The sequence below is a fragment of the Mixophyes fleayi genome (assembly GCF_038048845.1).
Source record: "Mixophyes fleayi isolate aMixFle1 chromosome 1 unlocalized genomic scaffold, aMixFle1.hap1 SUPER_1_unloc_2, whole genome shotgun sequence".
In the NCBI taxonomy this organism is placed as follows: Eukaryota; Metazoa; Chordata; class Amphibia; order Anura; family Limnodynastidae; genus Mixophyes; species Mixophyes fleayi.
Window position 1 is genome coordinate 345,102 of NW_027445876.1, and position 27,633 is coordinate 372,734.

Below are 27,633 nucleotides of genomic sequence, written 5' to 3' on the forward strand. Positions count from 1 at the left end.
GTGGCTGGATCACTTAGAAATAACTCAGTGTGGTTGGATCACTTATAAATAACTTATATGTGGCTGGATCATGTAGAAATAACTTATATGTGGCTGGATCACGTAGGAATAACTTATATGTGGCTGGATCACTTATAAATAACTTATATGTGGCTGGATCACTTAGAAATAACTCAGTGTGGTTGGATCACTTATAAATAACTTATATGTGGCTGGATCACGTAGAAATAACTTAGTGTGGTTGGATCACTTATAAATAACTTATATGTGGCTGGATCATGTAGAAATAACTTAGTGTGGCTGGATCACTTATAAATAACTTATATGTGGCTGGATCACTTATAAATAACTTATATGTGGCTAGATCACTTATAAATAACTTATATGTGGCTGGATCACTTATAAATAACTTATTGTAGAAATTTATTTCAATTAGTGGTGCAGGCACCAATTTATATTATTGCAAATGTACTTATTTTGGTACTATGTTATATTTGTGTATTAGAAATGTACTGAATTATGATACAATAGGCATATGTTTGAGGACTTTTCTGTGTAGCTTCAAGAGGAAATCCTCATTAAGGCAAATTAGACCTTTTTCATGAGAAGTGACAAACACCTGCTTTAGCCCGTAGGCCCAGCAGGAGGTCGTTAACTGTTGTCACGTCTTGTTAGAGAGACAGGAACCTGTCTGAACTATGTACACTCAGGATACAAGTATTAGGATATAACAGATTAATGTAAATTTTGTTAAAGCTTAAATTGTGTTAGCTCCACGGTTAAAGGATATATTACATCCTAAAAGTAATTATTGAATGTGATTTATCAGGACACTTGAGCTAATAAATTATCACTGCTTCAAGATCCTGCTTTCGTGCCTACTTACAGCGGCAATTCCTGTGACCTACAGATTAGACCAATCTAATCCATTTTCCGGCTGTTCTGAGATTTGGACCTAGCATCCAGTACCACCGCTCTGCCCGCTACCCTGCGGCTCTGGTCAGTTTGATAGGCCAGGGAGGATCCATCCACAGCAACCCTGATCTAAAGGAGGGGGTAAGGGGTACCAGCCCAGGTGCCCAGTGAGGGGGTACATTAGCAGTGAGGGATACCTAGAAGGAACCAGTTCTAGGTGCCAATGAAGGAGCCCAGTGGTGGCAGTAGGCTCCTCCTACTGCGACAGGAGGGGCGCCTTTTGGATAAAGAAAGGAGACAGTGGCAAGGCAAGCCCAGCCAGTCCCCAGCAACACAACAGACAGGGTGGCATAGGAGGTCCATCATGTAACAAGATCTCTGTATTGGTGGAAATACAACATTGAACTTCTAGGATAATCAACTGATTTTAGGTCACTTGACCCCCAGAGTCCATTAATGAGGTGACTGTAAGATTGGAGTCTGAGGTGCTGCTACAATATGTGATTCAACACAGGCCAGCCGGGAAAGGGATTCTAGTGTACAGCAGGTAATAAGTGTCAGGCAGAATCTTCAAGCAGTGATGTTTATTGTTCAAGGGCTCCTTACAAGGACTATTACACTAGTTGGAGGTACTAGTGATCATTCAGAAGTACAGATGCCATACTACAGTTAAAATATAAAATGCAGGTCTTAGATACTGTTTCTGACACACATGTTGGCAGGGGGTAACCCAGCCCCCCGATCCTATCTGGCACCACAAAGTCTGAGATATTACATCAGATGTTTAGCATCCGGATGTAATATTCTCTAAACTTGTATCTGACACCATTTAAACCCTGTAGTTACAGATGGAATAATTCAATACATGGTCAAACAAGGCTCTTTTTATACAGTTTTGAACACATAACCTGGCAGGAGGTAATCCAGCCCCCTTCCTAGCTGGCACCACAAGTCTGAGATATTTCATCAGATATTTAGCATCAGGATGTAACATACTATCTAATCTTGGATTTAACAAAATTGACATCAATCTGTGATTTCCCAAATGACTTGCCATTACATTTTTCAAATAGTTCCCTATTTTTATAACAGAACAGAAAACACAGACTAGAAAGGTAACGACCCCCTGCTGTGTATACAGGTTAAAAAGATGTGTTGGTCACTCACAGACAAAAGGCCTAATTAGCATGGGATTTCTTTTCTTCAGAAGCTACAAAAACAAATTTCCTCCAACATGGCATAAGGACTAAGAAGTCAATGCATTTCCCATACGAAAATCAGTACATTTGCAATGATATACATTAGCGTACTGCGTCACTAATTAAAATAAATGTATACAATAAGCTATTTCTAGGTGATCCGGCCACAATAAGGATTTGCAGACAAAAGTCAGATCCTGATTAATAGAAGCAAAACAAAAACACATTTCTAAAGACTATTTCCTCCATGATTTAACGGTGAGGCAGATATTGGGCACATAGAGAATATGCTGCATCATACAATGTTATTAACTTAAACAGTCTCTTCATATAAAGGCAGGAATATTGCTAGTTATAGAGGGTTTACAATCTTTCTCTCTATAATACTTTCCCTCTGTTTTCTCGCCTTCTCTCTCTCTATGTTCCAGAGCTCCATCGCTGCGCAGTATTCTGCGCTCTGCAGATACGAGGAGAGGTCTATGACACAGAGATGGTTTTTGTGGATCGGACGGCTACAGACATCTGCTTCGAAAATGCTATTGTCTTGTAAGTGTGTCCATGATATATATACTATTATAAGTAGGATGAATACCAAACCTACCATAAAACCAGAACTGCCGGAATTACTGCCCAGCCTAACACCAGAACTGCCGGTATTACCGCCCAGCCTAACACCAGAACTGCCGGTATTACCGCCCAGCCTAACACCAGAACTGCCGGTATTACTGCCCAGCCTAACACCAGAACTGCTGGTATTACTGCCCAGCCTAACACCAGAACTGCCGATATTACTGCCCAGCCTAACACCAGAACTACCGGTATTACTGCCCAGCCTAACACCAGAACTACCGGTATTACTGCCCAGCCTAACACCAGAACTGCCGGTATTACCACTCAGCCTAACACCAGAACTGCCGGTATTACCGCCCAGCCTAACACCAGAACTGCCGGTATTACGGCCCAGTCTAACACCAGAACTGCCGGTATTACGGCCCAGTCTAACACCAGAACTGCCGGTATTACCGCCCAGCCTAACACCAGAACTGCCGGTATTACTGCCCAGCCTAACATCAGAACTGCCGGTATTACTGCCCAGCCTAACACCAGAACTGCCGGTATTACTGCCCAGTCTAACACCAGAACTGCCGGTATTACTGCCCAGTCTAACACCAGAACTGCCGGTATTACTGCCTAGTCTAACACCAGAACTGCCGGTATTACTGCCCAGCCTAACACCAGAACTGCCGGTATTACTGTCCAGCCTAACACCAGAACTGCCGGTATTACTGTCCAGCCTAACACCAGAACTGCCCTTATTACTGACCAGCCTAACACCAGAACTGCCGGTATTACTGCCCAGCCTAACACCAGAACTGTCGGTATTACTGCCCAGCCTAACACCAGAACTGCCGGTATTACTGCCCAGCCTAACACCAGAACTACCGGTATTACTGCCCAGCCTAACACCAGAACTACCGGCATTACTGCCCAGCCTAATACCAGAACTGCCGGCATTACCGCCCAGCCTAACACCAGAACTGCCGCTATTACTGCCCAGCCTAACACCAGAACTGCCGATATTACTGCCCAGTCTAACACCAGAACTGCCGGTATTACCGCCCAGCCTAACACCAGAACTGCCGGTATTACTGCCCAGTCTAACACCAGAACTGCCGGTATTACTGCTCAGTCTAACACCAGAACTGCCGGTATTACTGCCTAGTCTAACACCAGAACTGCCGGTATTACTGCCCAGCCTAACACCAGAACTGCCGGTATTACTGCCCAGCCTAACACCATAACTGCCCGTATTGCTGACCAGCCTAACACCAGAACTGCCGGTATTACTGCCTAGCCTAACACCAGAACTGCTGGTATTACTGCCCAGCCTAACACCAGAACTACCGGTATTACTGCCCAGCCTAACACCAGAACTATCGGTATTACTGCCCAGCCTAACACCAGAACTGCTGGTATTACTGCCCAGCCTAACACCAGAACTGCCGGTATTACTGCCCAGTCTAACACCAGAACTGCCGGTATTACGGCCCAGTCTAACACCAGAACTGCCGGTATTACTGCCCAGTCTAACACCAGAACTGCCAGTATTACCACCCAGCCTAACACCAGAACTGCCGCTATTACTGCCCAGCCTAACACCAGAACTGCTGATATTACTGCCCAGTCTAACACCAGAACTGCCGGTATTACTGCCCAGTCTAACACCAGAACTGCCGGTATTACTGCCCAGTCTAACACCAGAACTGCCGGTATTACGGCCCAGTCTAACACCAGAACTGCCGGTATTACTGCCCAGTCTAACACCAGAACTGCCGGTATTACTGCCCAGCCTAACACTAGAACTGCTGGTATTACTGCCTAGCCTAACACCAGAACTGCCTGTATTACCGCCCAGCCTAACACCAGAACTGCCGGTATTACCGCCCAGCCTAACACCAGAACTGCCGGTATTACTGCCCAGCCTAACACCAGAACTGCTGGTATTACTGCCCAGCCTAACACCAGAACTGCCGTTATTACTGCCCAGTCTAACACCAGAACTGCCCGTATTACTGCCCAGCCTAACACCAGAACTGCCGGTATTACTGCCCAGCTTAACACCAGAACTGCAGGTTTTACTGCCCAGCCTAACACCAGAACTGCCGGTATTACTGCCCAGCCTAACACCAGAACTGCCGGTAATACTGCCCAGCCTAACACTAGAACTGCCGGTATTACTGCCCAGTCTAACACCAGAACTGCCGGTATTACTGCCCAGTCTAACACCAGAACTGCCGGTATTACTGCCCAGCCTTACACCAGAACTACCGGTATTACTGCCCAGCCTAACACCAGAACTGGCGGTATTACTGCCCAGCCTAACAATAGAACTGCCGGTATTACCGCCCAGCCTAACACCAGAACTGCCGGTATTACTGCCCAGTCTAACACCAGAACTGCCGGTATTACTGCCCAGTGTAATACCAGAACTGCCGGTATTACTGCCCATTCTAACACCAGAACTGCTGGTATTACTGCCCAGCCTAACACCAGAACTGCTGGTATTACTGCCCAGCTTAACACCAGAACTACCGGTATTACAGCCCAGCCTCACACAAGAACTGCAGGTATTACTGCCCAGTCTAACACCAGAACTGCCGGTATTACTGCCCAGTCTAACACCAGAACTGCCGGTATTACAGCCCAGTCTAACACCAGAACTGCCGGTATTACTGCCCAGTCTAACACCAGAACTGCCGGTATTACTGCCCAGCCTAACACCAGAACTGGCTGTATTACTGCCCAGCCTAACACCAGAACTGCCGGTATTACTGCCCAGCTTAACACCAGAACTGCCGGTATTACTGCCCAGCCTAACACCAGAACTGCCTGTATTACTGCCCAGCCTAACACCAGAACTGCCGGTATTACTGCCCAGTCTAACACCAGAACTGCTGGTATTACTGCCCAGCCTAACACCAGAATTGCCGGTATTACTGCCCAGCCTAACACCAGAACTGCCTGTATTACTGCCCAGTCTAACACCAGAACTGCCGGTATTACTGCCCAGCCTAACACCAGAACTGCCGGTATTACTGCCCAGTCTAACACCAGAACTGCCGGTATTACCGCCCAGCCTAACACCAGAACTGCCGGTATTACCGCCCAGCCTAACACCAGAACTGCCGGTATTACTGCCCAGCCTAACACCAGAACTGCCGGTATTACCGCCCAGCCTAACACCAGAACTGCCGGTATTACCGCCCAGTCTAACACCAGAACTGCCTGTATTACTGCCCAGTCTAACACCAGAACTGCCGGTATTACTGCCCAGCCTAACACCAGAACTGCTGGTATTACTGCCCAGCCTAACACCAGAACTGCCGGTATTACCGCCCAGCCTAACACCAGAACTGCCCCTATAGCCCCTCATGTACTATAGCCCATGTGTTTGTACCATTGTTCTGTGGTTGTGTTTCTCCAGCTCGGATGTGGATCCCGGCTTTGAGCTCAGCCTCCAGTTGTACAGTTGTGCCGTGGATGAGGATTTCTCACTCTCTGGGACCCCAAGAAGATTGTCCACCAAGCTGAGCAGTTCTCTGGGGAGATCGTCTGGACGCAGGATACGAGCTACCATCGATGGAGCGTGCAGTAATGGAGGAGGGAGCCCCATCTTGCTGCCGACCCCCAACGTTCCGTGAGTGCTCACCACAATACATTTCAGTGATGTGTTTAGTAAGACTCAGGGCTGTTATGTGGATGGCAGATGTTTGCTGGGGGTGGTTAGTAATTTATAACCTTATCCTTATATTTCAGGGGTCCTAAATTTCAGCTCCTGGCGCACACCAAGCTGACTCTGGCACATGTCCAGGACGGTTTCAGGACTCACGACCTCACAACCAGCAGTTCAGGTAACAAATGTCTGATCTGTGTTAATGTGTACCTCCCACTGCCCTGAGTTCAGGCCTCACCCCCAAACGTGGGCGCATAGTGCTGGAATGTGGGTGTGCTGTGATTGGCCCGGGGAGGGGTTTGGGTGGATCAGGGATTGGGCTTATTTTGTCCCAATGTTGGGAGTGATGATTAAGACCATACTTGCTTACTTTAGAGATCCCCCCTCCGGGAGGGGGAGATATCTGTGATGTGTTCTGGGGGCGTGGCCACAGGAACAGTGCCATTAGGCTCCGCCCCATCTGCAAATGTCACAGTGTTCGGCCTATTGCAGCAGGGGGGTGGGGCAAGGATGACACTATTCTCTAGGAATCACGTCACTAAGGCCCGCCCCTGCTCAAGTCATTAATGAAGTGACTCTCCCAGACGTTCCGCGAGAGTAGGCAGCTATGATTAAGACTGGCACAGAGATCTCCGCTCAATAGTGCAACCGTTAAAGTTTTTAAAAATAAATTACAGTCTAGGGGTGTAATATTCAGTAGTATAATCTAAAGTTCAGGAATCTACGGGGCCTTTTACATCGCCCATAATTGTTTTACCTTGTTAGATCTACAGGATAGGATAAGGGCACCACCTAGTGGTTCACTTTAGTACTAGCAGAGTGATCTGAGAACTGAATAATTATAAAGTGTCACTGTATATATAATGTACACATACGGTATATACGGTATAGTCACCGCTGTGATGGCTGCTGTGCATACGGTTCTACATATACTGTACAGGGATGTTAGGGTGATGGGCTTCTCCCCCACACCCAGCTGTATTGAGGGGTACGAGGGATAATAATAATATAACCAACTGAGAGGGACACAGTTACTGCCTCATCCATCACAGTCCCTGTCTTTCCACATGTTTATATAGATATGTGTACACAGAGTATGTAGAGGGGTTTATATATTATATACTCACACACGCTGCCCGCTCATACATTGGTTGTCATGTTGTGAAGATACTGGGTTTAACGTAACCTTCTGCACCGCACAGCTGGCCTACCCGGTACCTACCCAAGGTTCACAATCACCCAGGCAAATATCCAAAATAATACAAATAAGTTTATTTAAGAAAATGGCAGCACAAAACTTGAAATAAATAACAGTACAATCTGGCACAGACAACATACAGGGTATAATGAAAACACCTCACCAGTATCCTTGTCACTCTCAGGGACTGCTGTCTATCAATCCAAGCTTATCCCCCTCTCTTCTTTAAGGCTACCAGCTCCCCAAGACCTGGAGACATTGATCAGGGCAACGGCAGTACTCCAGGGACAGACTGTTCCTTTCCTGTCAGGGGCAGAGATGTAGATCTCAACACCAGCCTGACTTCAGCTATCATTTGGTAGTGAATGCCGATTTGCTGTCCCTCTAGAGCTCTCTTTTAAGCCCATAAATGACCTCATCAGCCATTTTAGGACCTGCCTGATTGGTCCTTTTCTGTGTTTACCTTTTCACAGGTTAAACATACAGACAAAGGGATAGCAGATGAGTCACTCCTGATTTAATTAGGGACAGGAATTGTTCTGTGGTTATACAGTAGTTTGTTTAAACAGGAGAGATCACAATCCAGACACATTTACATTCAAATACACAATGCAGTCCTCTGTAATTAAACATAGAGCTCACATCTAAGACAAGACACTCCCTGGTGTGATGTACATTCATACAGGACTGGTGGACAATAATCCTTTTGCCTACACTGAAACAATGGACTAGTCTACAAGATAAGAAAACCATGTTGTCAGACATTAACTACTTACAAATAGAATATATACAAGTTTAAATATGATGGACAAATATGGGGAACCAGAGGGCTAGAAGAAGTCTATGTTTTTATAGTGCACAGTTTGTGAGAAATGAGGTGCAGACTGGTGGAGGTGATATTAATACCTCGTTTCACCACACAAGTACTCCAGTATGATGGGAGTTTGTCTGTTCCAGATGAGAGCTCGTGTTGGCTGCCGCTATATGGAAACGTGTGCTGCCGTCTCACCGCACAGCCAGACTGCATGAGTCAGGAGATGATGTCCGGATTTCTGCAGATCCAGGTGATCTGTGTCTGTCAGCTATTGTCACAGCTACACGTGACCATACGTGTGTGCATGTATGTCTGTGTGTACACTCAGTGGCCACTTTATCAGGTACACCTGCTCGTTAATGCAAATATCTAATCAGCCAATCATATGGCAGCAACTGAATGTATGAAAGCATGCAGATATGGTCAGGGGGTTCAGTTGTTGTTCAGACCTAACATCAGAATGTGATCTAAGTGACCGTGGAATGATTGTTGGTGGCAGACAAGGTGGTTTAAGTATCTGAGAAACTGCTGATCTGAGATTTTCACGCACAACAGTCTTTAGAGATAACAGAGAACGGGGCGCTTAACAAAAAACATGTAGTCAGCGGCAGTTCTGTGGGCGGAAACGAATTGTTAATGGAAGATGTCAGAGGGGAATGGACAGAATGGTTCCAGCTGATAGGAAGGGGACAGTAACACAAATAACCATGAGCAGTATGCAGAAGAGCAGCTCTGACCACTCAGCACGTGGAACCTTGAAGTGGATGGGCTACAACAGAAGAAGGCCACTCCGGCTTCCACTTAGCTAAGACAGGAAACTGAAGCTACAGTGGGCACAATCTCACCACAGCCAGACTGATGAAGATTGGCGAAACGTCGCCTGGTCTGATGAATCTCAACTTCTGCTGCAACGTGGTGATGGTAGGGTCAGAATATGGTATGAACAACATGAATCTATGGATCCATCCTGCAATGCATCCATGGTGCAAGCTGATGGTGCTGTAATGATGTGGGGAATGTTACTTGACACACATTAGGCCCCTTAATACACGTTGAACATCATTTAAATGCCACAGGCTACCAGTGTTTTGTTGCTGACCATATGCATCCCTTTATGACCCCAGTCTACCCATCTTCTAATGACTACTTCCAGCAGGATATCTCACCATGTCACAGATCACACGTCACCTCAAGCTGGCGCCAGGAACATGACCATGAGGTCAGTGTACTCCAATGGCCTCCAGCCACCAGATCTCAATCTAGTAGAGCACCTCTGGGATGTGGCGGAACATGAGATTCACAGTATGAATGTGCATCAAGCAGAAGCTCTCAGGTCACCATGGACCAGAATCTAAGGAATGTTTCCAGCACCTTGTTGTATCCCGACCACGAAGAATGCAGCTGTTGTGGGGACAAAGGGGGGTCCTACTCGGTACTAGAATGGTGTACCTAATAGAGTGGTCACGTAGTGTGTGTGTCTGTGAGTCCTGTTTGTAACCGGTTGATTTTTACAGGCCCGGGGACAGAAGAGCTGGCAGCGTATGTTCTGTGTGTTGCGTGGATGCCAGTTGCTCTGTTACAGACAAATCTGCAAGACAGAGTCAGCGCCGGAACCAGAGCTGACTGTATCCGTCAGTAAGGTGACCTGACATGTAGTCATGTAGATGCACAGTCACTTATATACCATGTAAATCACACTGCAAGACTCTATAATATATTGACTCAAACATGTGGATAAATCACCTTTCTAATGAGAAAATTATATACTTGTTGTAACACCACTGACCACACCCTTTGTAAAGTCAAAAAATTATGTACAGCCCATTTCTGTTACCTATGATGCTGCAAGCCAAAAACCTCATACACCTACACTTCCCCAGACTGACACAGAATAGAGAAGACATCACCAATACAGTGGTGGTGTTGCATTGAAGGACTAAGGGGTATATTTACTAAACGGTGGGTTTGAAAAAGTGGAGATGTTGCCTATGGCAACCAATCAGATTCTAGCTGTCATTTTGTAGAATGCACTAAATAAATGAAAGCTAGAATCTGATTGGTTGCTATAGGCAACATCTCCACTTTTTCAAACCCGCCGTTTAGTAAATCTAGCCCTAAGTCTCCATAGATATAAAGTATATTAATAAATGATCATAGTTTATTTCTGATAACACACTGAGTCTGGCTTGTAGTGTGCCGAGCACCCAGGAGGTGTAAATGATTCCCTTTGCTCCTTTCCAGGAGACCAAAATCCGATGTTCAGATCGCGAGGGACAGAGCCAAGGCCACAGCTTGTCCATTACTAACTGGTACGGCTGCGAAGAGGTAACTCACACAGTCAGGACCGAGAGCCGCGAAGATCTGCATCGCTGGATGGAGGCCTTCTGGCAACAATTCTATGACATGAGTATGTGTGAGCGGTGTTACTGATAATAGCCCCTCATCCTTCCTGTGTCCTACATCATCCCTTTCCAGTGTCCTTCTAATGTTATCTCCTGTCTGGTCCCATCATTATATCCAGTCTGGTATCTCTCCCATCATTGTATCTCCTGTCCAATATCTGCCCCATCATTATACCTCCTGTCCAATATCTGCCCCATCATTATACCTCCTGTCCAATATCTGCCCCATCATTATATCTCCTGTCCAATATCTGCCCCATCATCCTATCTCCTGTCCAATATCTGCCCCATCGTTATATCTCCTGTCCAATATCTGCCCCATCATCCTATCTCCTGTCCAATATCTGCCCCATCGTTATATCTCCTGTCCAATATCTGCCCCATCGTTATATCTCCTGTCCAATATCTGCCCCATAATTATATCTCCTGTCCAATATCTGCCCCATCATTATACCTCCTGTCCAATATCTGCCCCATCATTATATCTCCTGTCCAATATCTGCCCCATCATCCTATCTCCTGTCCAATATCTGCCCCATCGTTATATCTCCTGTCCAATATCTGCCCCATCATCCTATCTCCTGTCCAATATCTGCCCCATCGTTATATCTCCTGTCCAATATCTGCCCCATCGTTATATCTCCTGTCCAATATCTGCCCCATAATTATATCTCCTGTCCAATATCTGCCCCATCATTATATCTCCTGTCCAATATCTGCCCCATCATTATATCTCCTGTCCAATATCTGCCCCATCATTATATCTCCTGTCCAATATCTGGCCCCATCATCCTATCTCCTGTCCAATATCTGCCCCATCGTTATATCTCCTGTCCAATATCTGCCCCATCATTATATCTTCTGTCCAATATCTGCCCCATCGTTAAAACTCCTGTCCAATATCTGCCCCATAATTATATCTCCTGTCCAATATCTGCCCCATAATTATATCTCCTGTCCAATATCTGCCCCATAATTATATCTCCTGTCCAATATCTGCCCCATAATTATATCTCCTGTCCAATATCTGCCCCATCATTATATCCAGTCTGGTATCTCTCCCATCATTATATCTGCTGTCCAATATCTGCCCCATAATTATACCTCCTGTCCAATATCTGCCCCATCATTCTATCTCACCTCCAATATCTGCCCCATCATTATATCTCATGTCCAATATCTGCCCCATCATTATATCTCCTGTCCAATATCTGCCCCATCATTATATCTCCTGTCCAATATCTGTACCATCATTCTATCTCCTGTCCATTATCTGTCCCATCATTATATTTCCTGTCGAATATCTGCCCCATCATTCTATGTCCTGTCCAATATCTGTCCCATCATTCTATCTCCTGATCATTATATGCCCCATCATTATATCTCATATCCAATATCTGCCCCATCATTCTATCTCATGTCCAATATCTGCCCCATCATTATATCTCATGTCCAATATCTGCCCCATCATTCTATCTCCTGTCCATTATCTATCCCAACATTCTATGTCCTGTCCAATATCTGCCCCATCATTCTATCTCCTGTCCAATATCTGCCCCATTATTATATCTCCTGTCCAATATCTGCCCCATCATTATATCTCATGTCCAATATCTGCCCCATCATTATATCTCATGTCCAATATCTGCCCCTGTCAGGCGCCGTCCGCACGGCCGCCTGACTGTGTGATCGCGCGTCTGGTTGCTAGGCAACCAGACGCGTCATTTCCGGATTCCCCCTGCCATCCATTTCCCCCGCAGTATGACGCGCCCCGTTGCTAGGCAACGGGACGCTATGTATTCCCGGCGGCAGGCATGACAGCGCTCAGCGCTGAAGCTGATTGGATCCTCACATTATTTAAACCCCTTCCTGTCCTCTAGTCAGTGCCAGAGTATCAGGTCTTCCTGCCTCCAGCGTTTCTGTGTACCAGTTGCTATATTGTTCCTGACCTTCCTCGTGCTGCCTGTGACCCTTTTGACCCGGACCGTTTGACCACCCCTATCTGGATTCTGCCTTTGTACTGCGCTCCCTGAAGATTACCGACTCGGCTTGCCTCACCATTCTTCTGGATTTCCCTTTTGTACCTCCTCTACCTGAACGTTGCTGAACCGGCCTGTCTGACACCCCCTTGTATCTCGCTGTGGACTCTAGGAAGGACCGCGACCTGCGTGTCCCTGCAGCGGAGTCCATACTTCCTTGCGGGGGTTCCTGGTGAATACCAGGGGCACGTTAGACTCCGCGCCTTCCTCTGAGTTGCGCCAACAACAGCAGGTACCTCCTACCAGTCATACACCCACTAACAGTCGTGACAGTATACTCTGGCCATGACAACGGAGGGGTCTGGTGAACCGTCTGCTCGTGACCTACTTCTGCATTTGGCCCAACGAGTGGAGCAACAAGAAGCAGCCCAAGCGCATCTTCTACAATGTGTCCAAGGGATTGCTACCCGCTTCGATACATTTCAGAATGCTGCACCCGCTACACCAGCCATAACCTCTGCGGCATCCACAGCATCCAGTGTGGTTACGGTCTCTACCGCGGCCTCCGGTGTACGCATCCCGACACCCGAAAAGTTTGACGGTGATCCCAAGAAGTGCAGGGGCTTTCTGAACCAATGTGCCATCCAATTTGAGTGCAACCCAGGGGCCTTTTCTTCAGAACGCACCAAAGTAGCTTTTCTCATCTCCCTCCTCAGTGGTCAAGCCCTTGCCTGGGCCTCACCTTTATGGGAACAAGGGGGTCCACTTCTTCATAACTCCAACTCTTTCATTGAAGCTTTCAGGAAAGTCTTCGATGATCCCGGAAGAGTTGCTTCTGCAGCTACCAGCTTGTTAAACCTCCGCCAAGGTGACCTGTCCGTGGGGCAATACGCAGTTCAATTCCGAACCCTGGCTTCCGGGTTAAAATGGAATAACGAAGCACTGGTGGCAACCTTTTGGCAAGGTCTGGTGGACCGGATTAAAGATGAGTTAATTTCCAGAGAACTCCCGGCTGAGTTAGATTCTCTCATCTCCATGTGCATCAAGGTGGATTTGCGTTACCAAGAGCGCACGCAGGAACGCTCTCCTGGCAAACGGTTCATACCACGGCTAGCACCCCAGTTCCAAAATCCCATCCTGCCAGTGGACGAACCAATGCAAGTAGGACGCTCTAAATTATCCCTTGAAGAGAGGGAGAGACGCCTCAAACAACGCCTGTGTCTGTATTGTGGAGATCCGGGACACCTGCTAAGAGTTTGTCCCAAGAAACCGGGAAACTCTTCCTCCTAAACGGTGGCGGGGAGGCCGTTTTAGGAGAATCCACAGTTGCTCCCTATGCTAAAGAAAATTCTCCAGAATTTCAGATGGCTGTCATCCTGAGCACCCCCAAGGGTACCTTTTCCACCACGGCCTTTGTGGACTCCGGCTCCTCCGGGAACTTCATTTCGGCGGATCTAGCTTCGCAGCTCCAAATACCTCTGAACCCATTGCCCCAACCGTTATCTCTGACGGCAGTCGACGGAAGTCGTGTCACTCACGGCTCCATCTCCTCCGTGACTTCTCCTGTTCGGTTGAGGGTAGGAGTACTTCACAGCGAAATGATCCAACTTTTGGTGTTGCCGAGGTCCATTAATCCCCTCATCTTGGGGCTACCATGGCTGAGAAGACATTCTCCTCAGATGGATTGGGACCACGCTCAAGTTATGTCATGGGGTGAAGGATGTCGCTTTGAATGTCTGTCTAGAGTCTTGCCTCCTAAATGTCAAGTAATGGCTCAGTCCGAGCTAACCCACCTTCCTGAGGCCTATATGGAATTCCAGGATGTATTCAGTAAAGTGGAAGCGGAGATCTTGCCTCCTCATCGTCCCTGGGATTGCGCTATTGTTTTATCTCCTGACCAACCCATCCCCAAAGGGCGGACCTACCCTTTATCTCGTCCAGAGACGTCAGCCATGTCTCAATATATTTCAGAAAACCTGAAACGGGGATTTATCCGCAAATCTACTTCCCCAGCGGGTGCAGGTTTTTTTTTTGTTAAGAAGAAGGATGGGTCTCTCCGGCCTTGTATTGATTATCGTCCTCTCAACCGCATCACTGTCAAAAATCGATATCCACTACCTCTCATCTCCGACCTCTTTGATAAACTCAGTGGATCTCAAATCTTTTCCAAATTAGATCTCCGTGGGGCCTATAATTTAATTCGCATCAAGGAAGGAGACGAATGGAAAACGGCCTTTAACACCAGAGATGGACATTTCGAGTACCTGGTGATGCCCTTCGGCCTCTGCAACGCCCCAGCCATCTTCCAAACCTTCGTTAACGATATCTTTCATGACCTGTTATACACTTCTGTGGTAGTATATCTAGACGATATATTAATATTTTCTAAAGATCTGAAGACTCATCGGGAACAAGTAAAGGAGGTCTTACGTAGACTTCGGAAACACCACCTCTATTGCAAGCTGGAGAAATGTGTGTTTGAGATTAGTCAAGTATCTTTTCTTGGTTTCATCGTGTCGAGTCAAGGTCTTTGTATGGATCCCACCAAGGTGTCAGCTATTCTGGACTGGCCTCAGCCACAAGGCCTTAAAGCCATTCAAAGGTTCATCGGCTTTGCAAACTATTATCGCCAATTTATTCAGGGATTCTCCACCATTATAGCCCCCATTACAGCGTTAACCAGGAAGACTGCCAACCCTAGGGTCTGGTCTTCGGAGGCCATGTCTGCCTTCATAACGTTAAAGAAAGCATTCTCTTCAGCCCCAGTTCTGTCCCAGCCAGATCAAGAACGACCTTTCTTCCTAGAGGTAGATGCATCCTCAGTAGGCATTGGGGCGGTGCTTTTTCAAGAGTCTCCGGCTGGCTCACACAACCCGTGTGGGTTTTTCTCCAGACGATTTCTTCCCAGCGAATGTAATTATGGAATAGGGGACAAGGAATTACTGGCCATCAAGGCGGCTCTGGAGGAGTGGCGACATCTGTTGGAGGGGGCTATATTTCCTGTTACTGTGTTTACCGACCATCGGAATCTAGTGTTCATTCAAGAGGCTCGTTGCCTTAATCCTCGGCAAGCCCGCTGGGCATCCTTCTTTGCTCGATTTGACATGAAACTCACATTCTGCCCGGGAGCCAAGAATGGACGTGCCGATGCATTATCTCGCTCATTTGACGATTCCGATCGTTTAAGACCATTGGTTCCGCAGCATATTATTGATCCTTCTAATATCGTAGCCCTTACTAGGACCAAAACGTCCTCTCCTCCTCCAGGCCGGTCATTTGTGGAACCCCATCTCCGGTTCAAGACCCTGCAGTGGGCTCATTCATCCCGCATTGCCGGCCATGCTGGAATAAAGAAGACAACATCGCTGCTTTGCCGACGCTTCTGGTGGCCTAATGTACGTGCCGATATTGAGAGATTTATTGCTTCCTGCACTACTTGTGCTCAACACAAAACTTGTAGAAGAGTCCCGGCAGGCCTTCTTCGTCCACTTCCTATCCCCGATGCTCCTTGGGAAAGTGTGGCCATGGATTTTATCACAGACCTACCCCTCAGTGCAGGGTTTACCACTATCTGGGTGGTTATTGATCGATTTTCGAAGATGGCACATTTTATTCCTCTAACTGGACTGCCCACGGCCAGTCGTCTGGCAGATATCTTTATCAAGGAGATATTCAGACTACATGGGTGCCCGAAGGAGATCATTTCGGACCGCGGAGTCCAATTTACATCCCAGTTTTGGAGAACCTTTTGTAAAAGAGTAAACATAGAATTGAAATTCTCTTCGGGATACCATCCGCAAACCAACGGACAGACGGAGCGAATCAATCAGGATCTCGAGACATTCCTCCGCTGTTTTACCTCCGACAACCAGAATAAATGGTCTCAATTCCTTCCTTGGGCGGAGTTCTCCCATAATCAACACATTCATGAGTCTACCGGATTCTCTCCGTTCTTTATTGTATACGGAAGTCACCCTGTGTTTCCGGATCCTTTTCCAGTATCCTCTTCACCGGTTCCAGCCGTAGATACTCTTTATCGGGAATTTTCTCTCATTTGGGCTAAGACTAAGACGGCTTTACTCAAGGCTACTCAGCATCACAAGATCTTTGCAGATCGTCATCGGAGGGCCACTCCTCTCTTAAAGGTGGGAGACCAGGTATGGCTATCCACCCGGGACCTAAGACTAAAGGTTCCTTCTATGAAGATGGCTCCTCGATTTATTGGCCCGTACACCATCATGCAAGTCATTAATCCTGTATGCTTCAAATTGAAACTTCCTCCTTCTCTGAGATGTCATAATACTTTTCATGTCTCATTACTACGACCACTGGTACTCAATAAATTCTATCGACCTCCCGGTCGTCCCCCACCAATACAAACCTCTTATGGAACTGAATTCGAAGTCAGTCGGATCTTGGCCTCTCGCATTCTTCGTGGCAAACAGCAATTTCTGGTCCATTGGAAAGGATTTGGCCCAGAGGAGAGATCATGGGTGGACAAGCAGGACTTTCACGCTCCTAGAATTCTTAAAAAGTTCCTTCAAACAGGAGGAGGAAGAGGAGGGTATACTGTCAGGCGCCGTCCGCACGGCCGCCTGACTGTGTGATCGCGCGTCTGGTTGCTAGGCAACCAGACGCGTCATTTACGGATTCCCCCTGCCATCCATTTCCCCCGCAGTATGACGCGCCCCGTTGCTAGGCAACGGGACGCTATGTATTCCCGGCGGCAGGCATGACAGCGCTCAGCGCTGAAGCTGATTGGATCCTCACATTATTTAAACCCCTTCCTGTCCTCTAGTCAGTGCCAGAGTATCAGGTCTTCCTGCCTCCAGCGTTTCTGTGTACCAGTTGCTATATTGTTCCTGACCTTCCTCGTGCTGCCTGTGACCCTTTTGACCCGGACCGTTTGACCACCCCTATCTGGATTCTGCCTTTGTACTGCGCTCCCTGAAGATTACCGACTCGGCTTGCCTCACCATTCTTCTGGATTTCCCTTTTGTACCTCCTCTACCTGAACGTTGCTGAACCGGCCTGTCTGACACCCCCTTGTATCTCGCTGTGGACTCTAGGAAGGACCGCGACCTGCGTGTCCCTGCAGCGGAGTCCATACTTCCTTGCGGGGGTTCCTGGTGAATACCAGGGGCACGTTAGACTCCGCGCCTTCCTCTGAGTTGCGCCAACAACAGCAGGTACCTCCTACCAGTCATACACCCACTAACAGTCGTGACAGCCCCATTATTATATCTCCTGTCCAATATCTGCCCCATCATTCTATGTCCTGTTCAATATCTGCCCCATCATTATATCTCCTGTCCAATATCTGCCCCATCATTATATCTCATGTCCAATATCTGCCCCATCATCCTATCTCCTGTCCAATATCTGCCCCATCGTTATATCTTCTGTTCAATATCTGCCCCATCGTTATATCTCCTGTCCAATATCTGCCCCATAATTATATCTCCTGTCCAATATCTGCCCCATCATTATATCTCCTGTCCAATATCTGCCCCATCATTATATCTCCTGTCCAATATCTGGCCCCATCATCCTATCTCCTGTCCAATATCTGCCCCATCGTTATATCTCCTGTCCAATATCTGCCCCATCATTATATCTCCTGTCCAATATCTGCCCCATCGTTAAAACTCCTGTCCAATATCTGCCCCATAATTATATCTCCTGTCCAATATCTGCCCCATAATTATATCTCCTGTCCAATATCTGCCCCATAAATATATCTTCTGTCCAATATCTGCCCCATCATTATATCCAGTCTGGTATCTCTCCCATCATTATATCTGCTGTCCAATATCTGCCCCATAATTATACCTCCTGTCCAATATCTGCCCCATCATTCTATCTCACGTCCAATATCTGCCCCATCATTATATCTCATGTCCAATATCTGCCCCATCATTATATCTCCTGTCCAATATCTGCCCCATCATTATATCTCCTGTCCAATATCTGTCCCATCATTCTATCTCCTGTCCATTATCTGCCCCATCATTATATTTCCTGTCCAATATCTGCCCCATCATTCTATGTCCTGTCCAATATCTGTCCCATCATTCTATCTCCTGTCCATTATATGCCCCATCATTATATCTCATATCCAATATCTGCCCCATCATTCTATCTCATGTCCAATATCTGCCCCATCATTCTATCTCCTGTCCATTATCTATCCCATCATTCTATGTCCTGTCCAATATCTGCCCCATCATTCTATCTCCTGTCCAATATCTGCCCCATTATTATATCTCCTGTCCAATATCTGCCCCATCATTATATCTCCTGTCCAATATCTGCCCCATCATTATATCTCATGTCCAATATCTGCCCCATCATTCTATCTCATGTCCAATATCTGCCCCATCATTCTATCTCCTGTCTAATATCTGCCCCATCATTCTATCTCCTGTCCAATATCTGTCCCATTATTATATCTCATGTCCAATATCTGCCCCATCATTCTATGTCCTGTCCAATATCTGCCCCATTATTATATCTCATGTCCAATATCTGTCCCATCATTCTATCTCCTGTCCAATATCTGCCCCATCATTATATCTCATGTCCAATATCTGCCCCATCATTATATCTCATGTCTAATATCTGTCCCATCATTCTATCTCATGTCCAATATCTGCCCCATTATTCTATCTCCTGTCCAATATCTGCCCCATCATTCTATCTCCTGTCCAATATCTGCCCCATTATTATATCTCCTGTCCAATATCTGCCCCATCATTCTATCTCCTGTCCAATATCTGTCCCATCATTCTATCTCCTGTCCAATATCTGTCCCATCATTCTATGTCCTGTCCAATATCTGCCCCATCATTATATCTCCTGTTCCTTATCTGCCCCATAATTCTGTCTCCTGTCCAATATCTACCCCATTATTATATCTCCTGTCCAATATCTGCCCCGTCATTCTATGTCCTGTTCAATATCTGCCCCATCATTATATCTCATGTCCAATATCTGCCCCATCATTATATCTCCTGTCAAATATCTGTCCCATCATTATATCTCATGTCTAATATCTGCCCTATCATTATATCTCATGTCCAATATCTGCCCCATCATTATATCTCATGTCCAATATCTGCCCCATTATTATATCTCCTGTCCAGTATCTGCCCCATCATTCTATGTCCTGTTCAATATCTGCCACATCATTATATCTCCTGTCCAATATCTGCCCCATCGATATATCTCCTGTCCAATATCTGCCCCATCGTTATATCTCCTGTCCAATATCTGCCCCATCGTTATATCTCCTGTCCAATATCTGCCCCATCGTTATATCTCCTGTCCAATATCTGCCCCATAGTTATATCTCCTGTCCAATATCTGCCCCATCATTATATCTCCTGTCCAATATCTGCCCCATCATTATATCTCCTGTCCAATATCTGGCCCCATTATCCTATCTCCTGTCCAATATCTGCCCCATCATTATATCTCCTGTCCAATATCTACCCCATCGTTAAAACTCCTGTCCAATATCTGCCCCATAATTATATCCTCTGTCCAATATCTGCCCCATAATTATATCTCCTGTCCAATATCTGCCCCATCATTATATCTCATGTCCAATATCTGTCCCATCATTATATCTCCTGTCCAATATCTGCCCCATCATTCTATCTCATGTCCAATATCTGCCCCATCACTATATCTCCTGTCCAATATCTGCCCCATCATTCTATGTCCTGTCCAATATCTGTCCCATCATTCTATCTCCTGTCCATTATATGCCCCATCATTCTATGTCATGTTCAATATCTGCCACATCATTATATCTCCTGTCCAATATCTGCCCCATCATTATATCTCGTGTCCAATATGTGCCCCATTATTATATCTCATGTCCAATATCTGCCCCATCATTCTATGTTCTGTCCAATATCTGACCCATCAATATATCTCCTGTCCAATATTTGTCCCATCATTCTATGTCCTGTCCAATATCTGCCCCAGCATTATATCTCCTGTCCAATATCTGTCCCATCATTATATCTCATGTCCAATATCTGCCCCATCATTCTGTCTCCTGTCCAATATCTACCCCATTATTATATCTCCTGTCTAATATCTGCCCCTTCATTCTATCTCCTGTCCAATATCTGCCCCATCATTCTATGTCCTGTCCAATATCTGCCCCATCATTCTATCTCCTGTCCAATATCTGCCCCATCATTCTATGTCCTGTCCAATATCTGCCCCATCATTCTATGTCATGTCCAATATCTGCCCCATTATTATATCTCATGTTCAATATCTGTCCCATCATTCTATCTCCTGTCCAATAGCTGCCCCATCATTATATCTCATGCCCAATAACTGCCCCATCATTATATCTCATGTCCAATATCTGTCCCATCATTCTATCTCATGTCCAATATCTGCCCCATCATTCTATCTCCTGTCCAATATCTGCCCCATCATTCTATCTCCTGTCCAATATCTGCCCCATTATTATATCTCCTGTCCAATATCTGCCCCATCATTCTATGTCCTGTCCAATATCTGCCCCATCATTCTATCTCCTGTCCAATATCTGTCCCATCATTCTATCTCCTGTCCAATATCTGTCCCATCATTCTATGTTCTGTCCAATATCTGCCCCATCATTATATCTCCTGTTCCTTATCTGCCCCATAATTCTGTCTCCTGTCCAATATCTACCCCATTATTATATCTCCTGTCCAATATCTGCCCCATCATTCTATGTCCTATTCAATATCTGCCCCATCATTATATCTCATGTCCAATATCTGCCCCATCATTATATCTCCTGTCCAATATCTGTCCCATCATTATATCTCATGTCCAATATCTGCCTCATCATTATATCTCATGTCCAATATCTGCCCCATTATTATATCTCCTGTCCAATATCTGCCCCATCATTCTATGTCCTGTTCAATATCTGCCACATCATTATATCTCATGTCCAATATTTGCCCCATCATTATATCTCCTGTCCAATATCTGCCCCATTATTATATTTCCTGTCCAATATCTGCCCCATCATTCTATGTCCTGTCCAATATCTGCCCCATCATTATATCTCCTGTTCCTTATCTGCCCCATAATTCTGTCTCCTGTCCAATATCTACCCCATTATTATATCTCCTGTCCAATATCTGCCCCGTCATTCTATGTCCTGTTCAATATCTGCCCCATCATTATATCTCATGTCCAATATCTGCCCCATCATTCTATCTCCTGTCCAATATCTGCCCCATTATTATATCTCCTGTCCAATATCTGCCCCATCATTATATCTCCTGTCCAATATCTGCCCCATCATTATATCTCATGTCCAATATCTGCCCCATCATTCTATCTCATGTCCAATATCTGCCCCATCATTCTATCTCCTGTCTAATATCTGCCCCATCATTCTATCTCCTGTCCAATATCTGTCCCATTATTATATCTCATGTCCAATATCTGCCCCATCATTCTATGTCCTGTCCAATATCTGCCCCATTATTATATCTCATGTCCAATATCTGTCCCATCATTCTATCTCCTGTCCAATATCTGCCCCATCATTATATCTCATGTCCAATATCTGCCCCATCATTATATCTCATGTCTAATATCTGTCCCATCATTCTATCTCATGTCCAATATCTGCCCCATTATTCTATCTCCTGTCCAATATCTGCCCCATCATTCTATCTCCTGTCCAATATCTGCCCCATTATTATATCTCCTGTCCAATATCTGCCCCATCATTCTATCTCCTGTCCAATATCTGTCCCATCATTCTATCTCCTGTCCAATATCTGTCCCATCATTCTATGTCCTGTCCAATATCTGCCCCATCATTATATCTCCTGTTCCTTATCTGCCCCATAATTCTGTCTCCTGTCCAATATCTACCCCATTATTATATCTCCTGTCCAATATCTGCCCCGTCATTCTATGTCCTGTTCAATATCTGCCCCATCATTATATCTCATGTCCAATATCTGCCCCATCATTATATCTCCTGTCAAATATCTGTCCCATCATTATATCTCATGTCTAATATCTGCCCTATCATTATATCTCATGTCCAATATCTGCCCCATCATTATATCTCATGTCCAATATCTGCCCCATTATTATATCTCCTGTCCAGTATCTGCCCCATCATTCTATGTCCTGTTCAATATCTGCCACATCATTATATCTCCTTTCCAATATCTGCCCCATCGATATATCTCCTGTCCAATATCTGCCCCATCGTTATATCTCCTGTCCAATATCTGCCCCATCGTTATATCTCCTGTCCAATATCTGCCCCATCGTTATATCTCCTGTCCAATATCTGCCCCATAGTTATATCTCCTGTCCAATATCTGCCCCATCATTATATCTCCTGTCCAATATCTGCCCCATCATTATATCTCCTGTCCAATATCTGGCCCCATTATCCTATCTCCTGTCCAATATCTGCCCCATCATTATATCTCCTGTCCAATATCTACCCCATCGTTAAAACTCCTGTCCAATATCTGCCCCATAATTATATCCTCTGTCCAATATCTGCCCCATAATTATATCTCCTGTCCAATATCTGCCCCATCATTATATCTCATGTCCAATATCTGTCCCATCATTATATCTCCTGTCCAATATCTGTCCCATCATTCTATCTCATGTCCAATATCTGCCCCATCACTATATCTCCTGTCCAATATCTGCCCCATCATTCTATGTCCTGTCCAATATCTGTCCCATCATTCTATCTCCTGTCCATTATATGCCCCATCATTCTATGTCATGTTCAATATCTGCCACATCATTATATCTCCTGTCCAATATCTGCCCCATCATTATATCTCGTGTCCAATATGTGCCCCATTATTATATCTCATGTCCAATATCTGCCCCATCATTCTATGTTCTGTCCAATATCTGACCCATCAATATATCTCCTGTCCAATATTTGTCCCATCATTCTATGTCCTGTCCAATATCTGCCCCAGCATTATATCTCCTGTCCAATATCTGTCCCATCATTATATCTCATGTCCAATATCTGCCCCATCATTCTGTCTCCTGTCCAATATCTACCCCATTATTATATCTCCTGTCTAATATCTGCCCCTTCATTCTATCTCCTGTCCAATATCTGCCCCATCATTCTATGTCCTGTCCAATATCTGCCCCATCATTCTATCTCCTGTCCAATATCTGCCCCATCATTCTATGTCCTGTCCAATATCTGCCCCATCATTCTATGTCATGTCCAATAGCTGCCCCATTATTATATCTCATGTTCAATATCTGTCCCATCATTCTATCTCCTGTCCAATAGCTGCCCCATCATTATATCTCATGCCCAATAACTGCCCCATCATTATATCTCATGTCCAATATCTGTCCCATCATTCTATCTCATGTCCAATATCTGCCCCATCATTCTATCTCCTGTCCAATATCTGCCCCATCATTCTATCTCCTGTCCAATATCTGCCCCATTATTATATCTCCTGTCCAATATCTGCCCCATCATTCTATGTCCTGTCCAATATCTGCCCCATCATTCTATCTCCTGTCCAATATCTGTCCCATCATTCTATCTCCTGTCCAATATCTGTCCCATCATTCTATGTTCTGTCCAATATCTGCCCCATCATTATATCTCCTGTTCCTTATCTGCCCCATAATTCTGTCTCCTGTCCAATATCTACCCCATTATTATATCTCCTGTCCAATATCTGCCCCATCATTCTATGTCCTATTCAATATCTGCCCCATCATTATATCTCATGTCCAATATCTGCCCCATCATTATATCTCCTGTCCAATATCTGTCCCATCATTATATCTCATGTCCAATATCTGCCTCATCATTATATCTCATGTCCAATATCTGCCCCATTATTATATCTCCTGTCCAATATCTGCCCCATCATTCTATGTCCTGTTCAATATCTGCCACATCATTATATCTCATGTCCAATATTTGCCCCATCATTATATCTCCTGTCCAATATCTGCCCCATTATTATATTTCCTGTCCAATATCTGCCCCATCATTCTATGTCCTGTCCAATATCTGCGCCATCATTCTGTCTCCTGTCCAGTATCTGACCCATCATTATATCTCCTGTCCAATATCTGTCCCATCATTCTATGTCCTGTCCAATATCTGCCCCAGCATTATATCTCCTGTCCAATATCTGCCCCATTATTATATCTCCTGTCCAATATCTGCCCCATAATTATATCTCCTGTCCAATATCTGCCCCATCATTATATCCAGTCTGGTATCTCTCCCATCATTATATCTGCTGTCCAATATCTGCCCCATCATTATATCCAGTCTGGTATCTCTCCCATCATTATATCTGCTGTCCAATATCTGCCCCATCATTCTATCTCACGTCCAATATCTGCCCCATCACTATATCTCCTGTCCAATATCTGCCCCATCATTATATCTCCTGTCCATTATCTGCCCCATCATTCTATGTCCTGTCCAATATCTGTCCCATCATTCTATCTCCTGTCCATTATCTATCCCATCATTCTATGTCCTGTCCAATATCTGCCCCATCATTCTATCTCCTGTCCAATATCTGCCCCATTATTATATCTCCTGTCCAATATCTGCCCCATCATTCTACGTCCTGTTCAATATCTGCCCCATCATTATATCTCCTGTCCAATATCTGTCCCATCATTATATCTCATGTCCAATATCTGCCCCATCATTATATCTCATGTCCAATATCTGCCCCATTATTATATCTCATGTCCAATATCTGCCCCATCATTCTATGTCCTGTCCAATATCTGCCCCATCATTCTATCTCCTGTCCAATATCTGTCCCATCATTCTATCTCCTGTCCAATATCTGTCCCATCATTTTATGTCCTGTCCAATATCTGCGCCATCATTATATCTCCTGTCCAATATCTGCCCCATCATTATATCTCATGCCCAATATCTGCCCCATCATTATATCTCATGTCCAATATCTGTCCCATCATTCTATCTCATGTCCAATATCTGCCCCATCATTCTATCTCCTGTCCAATATCTGCCCCATCATTCTATCTCCTGTCCAATATCTGCCCCATTATTATATCTCCTGTCCTATATCTGCCCCATCATTCTATGTCCTGTCCAATATCTGCCCCATCATTCTATCTCCTGTCCAATATCTGCCCCATCATTCTATCTCCTGTCCAATATCTGTCCCATCATTCTATCTCCTGTCCAATATCTGCCCCATCATTCTATGTCCTGTCCAATATCTGCCCCATCATTCTATCTCCTGTCCAATATCTGTCCCATCATTCTATCTCCTGTCCAATATCTGCCCCATCATTCTGTCTCCTGTCCAATATCTACCCCATTATTATATCTCCTGTCCAATATCTGCCCCATCATTATATCTCATGTCCAATATCTGCCCCATTATTATATCTCCTGTCCAGTATCTGCCCCATCATTCTATGTCCTGTTCAATATCTGCCACATCATTATATCTCCTGTCCAATATCTGCCCCATCGATATATCTCCTGTCCAATATCTGCCCCATCGTTATATCTCCTGTCCAATATCTGCCCCATCGTTATATCTCCTGTCCAATATCTGCCCCATCGTTATATCTCCTGTCCAATATCTGCCCCATAGTTATATCTCCTGTCCAATATCTGCCCCATCATTATATCTCCTGTCCAATATCTGCCCCATCATTATATCTCCTGTCCAATATCTGGCCCCATTATCCTATCTCCTGTCCAATATCTGCCCCATCATTATATCTCCTGTCCAATATCTACCCCATCGTTAAAACTCCTGTCCAATATCTGCCCCATAATTATATCCTCTGTCCAATATCTGCCCCATAATTATATCTCCTGTCCAATATCTGCCCCATCATTATATCTCATGTCCAATATCTGTCCCATCATTATATCTCCTGTCCAATATCTGCCCCATCATTCTATCTCATGTCCAATATCTGCCCCATCACTATATCTCCTGTCCAATATCTGCCCCATCATTCTATGTCCTGTCCAATATCTGTCCCATCATTCTATCTCCTGTCCATTATATGCCCCATCATTCTATGTCATGTTCAATATCTGCCACATCATTATATCTCCTGTCCAATATCTGCCCCATCATTATATCTCGTGTCCAATATGTGCCCCATTATTATATCTCATGTCCAATATCTGCCCCATCATTCTATGTTCTGTCCAATATCTGACCCATCAATATATCTCCTGTCCAATATTTGTCCCATCATTCTATGTCCTGTCCAATATCTGCCCCAGCATTATATCTCCTGTCCAATATCTGTCCCATCATTATATCTCATGTCCAATATCTGCCCCATCATTCTGTCTCCTGTCCAATATCTACCCCATTATTATATCTCCTGTCTAATATCTGCCCCTTCATTCTATCTCCTGTCCAATATCTGCCCCATCATTCTATGTCCTGTCCAATATCTGCCCCATCATTCTATCTCCTGTCCAATATCTGCCCCATCATGCTATGTCCTGTCCAATATCTGCCCCATCATTCTATGTCATGTCCAATATCTGCCCCATTATTATATCTCATGTTCAATATCTGTCCCATCATTCTATCTCCTGTCCAATAGCTGCCCCATCATTATATCTCATGCCCAATAACTGCCCCATCATTATATCTCATGTCCAATATCTGTCCCATCATTCTATCTCATGTCCAATATCTGCCCCATCATTCTATCTCCTGTCCAATATCTGCCCCATCATTCTATCTCCTGTCCAATATCTGCCCCATTATTATATCTCCTGTCCAATATCTGCCCCATCATTCTATGTCCTGTCCAATATCTGCCCCATCATTCTATCTCCTGTCC

The 27,633-nt window shown here is 45.2% G+C and overlaps 1 protein-coding gene across 10 annotated transcripts in view; it reads left to right on the plus strand.

Moving 5' to 3' along the window:
- The window catches only part of RTKN (rhotekin), a 105,798-nt gene that overhangs the window by 66,043 nt on the left and 12,122 nt on the right, over positions 1 to 27,633 (plus strand). For all 10 annotated transcript variants that reach the window (XR_012680399.1, XR_012680398.1, XR_012680400.1 and 7 more), the window contains exons 5-10: positions 2,543 to 2,660; positions 6,100 to 6,312; positions 6,432 to 6,526; positions 8,504 to 8,610; positions 9,875 to 10,000; positions 10,602 to 10,767. Coding sequence is in view for 6 of the 10 variants with exons in the window: in XM_075193673.1 (XP_075049774.1) it covers positions 2,543 to 2,660; positions 6,100 to 6,312; positions 6,432 to 6,526; positions 8,504 to 8,610; positions 9,875 to 10,000; positions 10,602 to 10,767 (825 nt within the window). In the remaining 4 variants the exon portion in view is untranslated. The remainder of the gene's footprint in view (positions 1 to 2,542; positions 2,661 to 6,099; positions 6,313 to 6,431; positions 6,527 to 8,503; positions 8,611 to 9,874; positions 10,001 to 10,601; positions 10,768 to 27,633) is intronic.